Here is a 3,000-nt window from a genome sequence, read left to right as displayed (position 1 = left end):
GGTGGAGTGCTGGCTGGCTACACGGAAGGGCTGTGTGGCCAGCAGGAGCCACCTGCCCCCACCAGGATGGGGGAGCTGCGGGCCTGGAAGACTGAGAAGTGGGGGCCACACGCACACACAGAAGGGGGAGCAGGCAGAGTGCGGCGGCGCTGCAGTCGGTCGCCCCGGCCTCAGCCCTGTCCGCGCCCCTGGGAGACGTGGAGCCCACACCCCACACACCGCCGGGCCGGGCCTACATGTCCACGAAGACCATGAAGCACCAGCCCAGGCCGCCGACCAGCAGCACGGTGACGTGGATGGCGTGGATGAGCAGCTCGTTGAGCAGGCGGAAGTCGACGCGCCGGCGGCCCAGCAGCAGCAGCAGCACCGACAGCTTGAGCTGGAAGCGCAGGAGCGCGCGCACGCCCAGGTACTGCAGGCAGAAGAGCGCCGCGAGCGCGCCCCACAGCGCTGCGGTGAACAGGCTGCAGCTGAAGTACAGCAGGAAGCGGATGAAGCCGTACAGCCAGCGCGTCTTCAGGTACACGTCGAAGTTGTTGTACTTGGTGCGCACCAGGTGCGAGGCGCGGACCGGCCCGCAGGCTGCGTGCAGGCAGGTGGTGTGCGGGCCGTGGAAGGAGCGCACCCGCCGCGGGATGGGGATGACCGGCATGGGGTCCAGCGGCGGTGCGAGCTCGTGGTAGCCAGCATAGGGGAGGCATGGACGCCTAGGCCTGGGAGCCCGTGGCTAGGGCTCCAGGGAGGCGCCGGCCTGCAAGGGAGAGGACAGTAAGGAGGGTCGGTCAGCGCTGGCCAGCGTGTGCACCTTGTCACAGATGCCAGAGGACACTGGGCAAAGACCCACCAACGTGTGAAGCCAGAAACCCCAAAGTCCCCAGCCCATGGGGACAGCAGGAGCCAGCTCCAGGGACTTCTCTGAGCTGGCCACCTTCCCTCCTCCATGGTCCCCGCTCACTGGCTCTTCTGTGCCTCTTCTCGTCCCACCCAGAAATAAAATGAACCCCGGGACTGAGTAGGTTAAGCAGTAGGCTATGAATGACAGGTCAGACCCCTCCAGTCAACAGCATGGACCCAGGCCCCGTAGTGCACCCTTGCCTCGTTGCTGTATGGCCAGTGGGTCAGTCTCCTTGACTGCCCTCCCTTTCTGACCCCCGTTTTCCAAAGGACTGGTCCCTCCTGATGGCATGCCCAGAGCACGTGGCACTGTCTCACATCCTTGCTTCTGGGGAGCATTATGGCTGCACTTCCTGCGAAGGTCAGTTTGTAGAGTAAGGACTGGGGTGACCCTGGAGCCCTGTCCTGTAAGATCACTGTCAGCCAGAACTAACTCTGGTGGCTAGCAGGAGGCGCAGTGGAGCAGGGGAAGCATCCAGTTACTAACAGAAAGGCTGAACCCGCCCAGGGGCTCCGTGGCCAAGAGATGGCAGACGCTTGAGAGAGACCACCACTCGGGAAAGGCTTCAGGCCAGTTTTACTCTGTTCTGTTGAGTTTCTTTGAGTCAGAATCGACTTCCCAGCAAAGGGCTTGTTTTTTCTAGGAAGCAGCAGATGGTTCTCCGATTCCCAATGGGTTTGCAGCTTGCCTAGGTCATTTGTGGACCAGAATGAGGACCGAGTGTGCAGGCGGCTGGAGGGACTGCCGCTCTGGCCTGAGGCCCCCAGTTGCCTGCGCCCTGCAGCCCCTTCCCCCCCTTCCCTCCTTGGGATCCCAGCCCCCTCTCTTCATTCTGCTCTGCCGAAAGCACTTGTCCATGCCCAAACTTGCTCACGCTGTCGCTCTGACCCCTATTCCAAGCCCCCCACTTTCCAGAACCGACCATGATGCCCTCTCCCTACACGCAGCGGAGCCCCTCGAGGCGCCCGGGCTCTCTCCCCACCACCTGGTCGCACTGTCCAGGAAAGTCCTGTCCGAGGAACCTGCGCAGTCTGTCACCGGGTCTGGGGAGGTGGCAATGCGGCACGTGGGTTGGGGACACCTGGGCCGCCCTGGCCAGGCTCCGGCCGCAGTGCCCTTCCCCAACCACTCGCTCTAGGGTGGACTCGGGGCCCCCGCGGCTCGGGGCCTGGGTCACCAAGGACGATGTCTCCCTGGAACACGGACGCCCGAGGAAGCGAACTGCCTGCGTCTAGGAGGCACTTAATTGCCGGAATAAACAGCTTTAAATAGCTGTTTTAAATAACTTGGCATCAAGGCGCTTCGGCCAGCGCGTCTCCATCAGGGGAGGTGCCCGCATCCCCCGGGCCGCCTGGCCCAGGCTGGCTCCCGTCCGGGGCTCGCGGCCTGGAGTCCGGGGCGCGGGGTTGCGGGGCTCGGGGGTCCTGGGCGCGGGGTCCAGGGCGCGAGGCCCGGGGGTCCGGAGCTCGGGGCTGGCGCTGTCCGCGGCTCCAGCCACTTCCGGCTCCTGCGTGCCCCGCCCGGCCGGTTGCCCGGGAGACGCCCGCCGGTCCCGCCGCCACTTCCGCCCTCGGCTGGGCCGCTGGCCTGGTCACCGCCCCCGACCGGCCCTCGGCCTGGCCAGCCCGCTAGCCGCTCCCACACCGCTCACCGGGTGTCCTCTCCGCGGCGGCGCCGGGGTCCCGAGCCTCGGGGGAGGCCGGCGACGACGCTGGGGGCCGGGCCTGCGGGCTCCCCTGTCCCCCGGGGCGCGAAGGGCAGGGAGGCCGCATGGTGCCGGGGGCGCGCGGCCCTGCAGTCAGAGCGAGGACGCGGAGCTCCGGGGGGGGCGGCCGCCGGCCGGTCTCGAGTCCCTGCCCGGGACAGCCCCGTGGGCGAAGGGCCGTCGGGACCCGGCCGGCGGCGGCGCTTGGCCCAGCGTGGGCGCCGTAGCTCGTCCCTCTGCGGCCACCGTAGGGCGCTTCCCACGCCCCCCTCCCCGCGCTGAGCAGCCTCCCAGCGCTTCCGCAGGCCTGCGCGTCCCGGAACTCCGCTCCCAGGGCGGCGTGCGTGCGTGCGTGCGTGCGCTGAGAGCGGCGTGTGACGCGAGCGCGCACGCCGCGAGC

The 3,000-nt window shown here is 67.7% G+C and overlaps 1 protein-coding gene across 1 annotated transcript; it reads right to left on the bottom strand.

The window, feature by feature from the left end:
- Positions 1-232: 232 nt before the first annotated feature.
- LOC102858454 (chromosome unknown open reading frame, human C9orf69) lies at positions 233-652 on the bottom strand. The gene has a single exon (XM_006900576.1). The coding sequence runs from the start codon at positions 650-652 to the stop codon at positions 233-235; it is 420 nt and encodes a 139-aa protein (XP_006900638.1).
- Positions 653-3,000: the final 2,348 nt, after the last annotated feature.

This window comes from Elephantulus edwardii, unplaced genomic scaffold (assembly GCF_000299155.1).
Source record: "Elephantulus edwardii isolate Elephantulus edwardi_28Jun2011 unplaced genomic scaffold, EleEdw1.0 scaffold00289, whole genome shotgun sequence".
Classification (NCBI taxonomy): Eukaryota; Metazoa; Chordata; class Mammalia; order Macroscelidea; family Macroscelididae; genus Elephantulus; species Elephantulus edwardii.
Note: the sequence above shows the minus strand (reverse complement) of the source record. Positions and strands in the feature narration are given on the sequence as shown.

Bases quoted from the DNA above. Each gene is read 5' to 3' on its own strand.
- LOC102858454 (XM_006900576.1), bottom strand. From the start codon at position 652: ATGCCGGTCATCCCCATCCCGCGGCGGGTGCGCTCCTTCCACGGCCCG.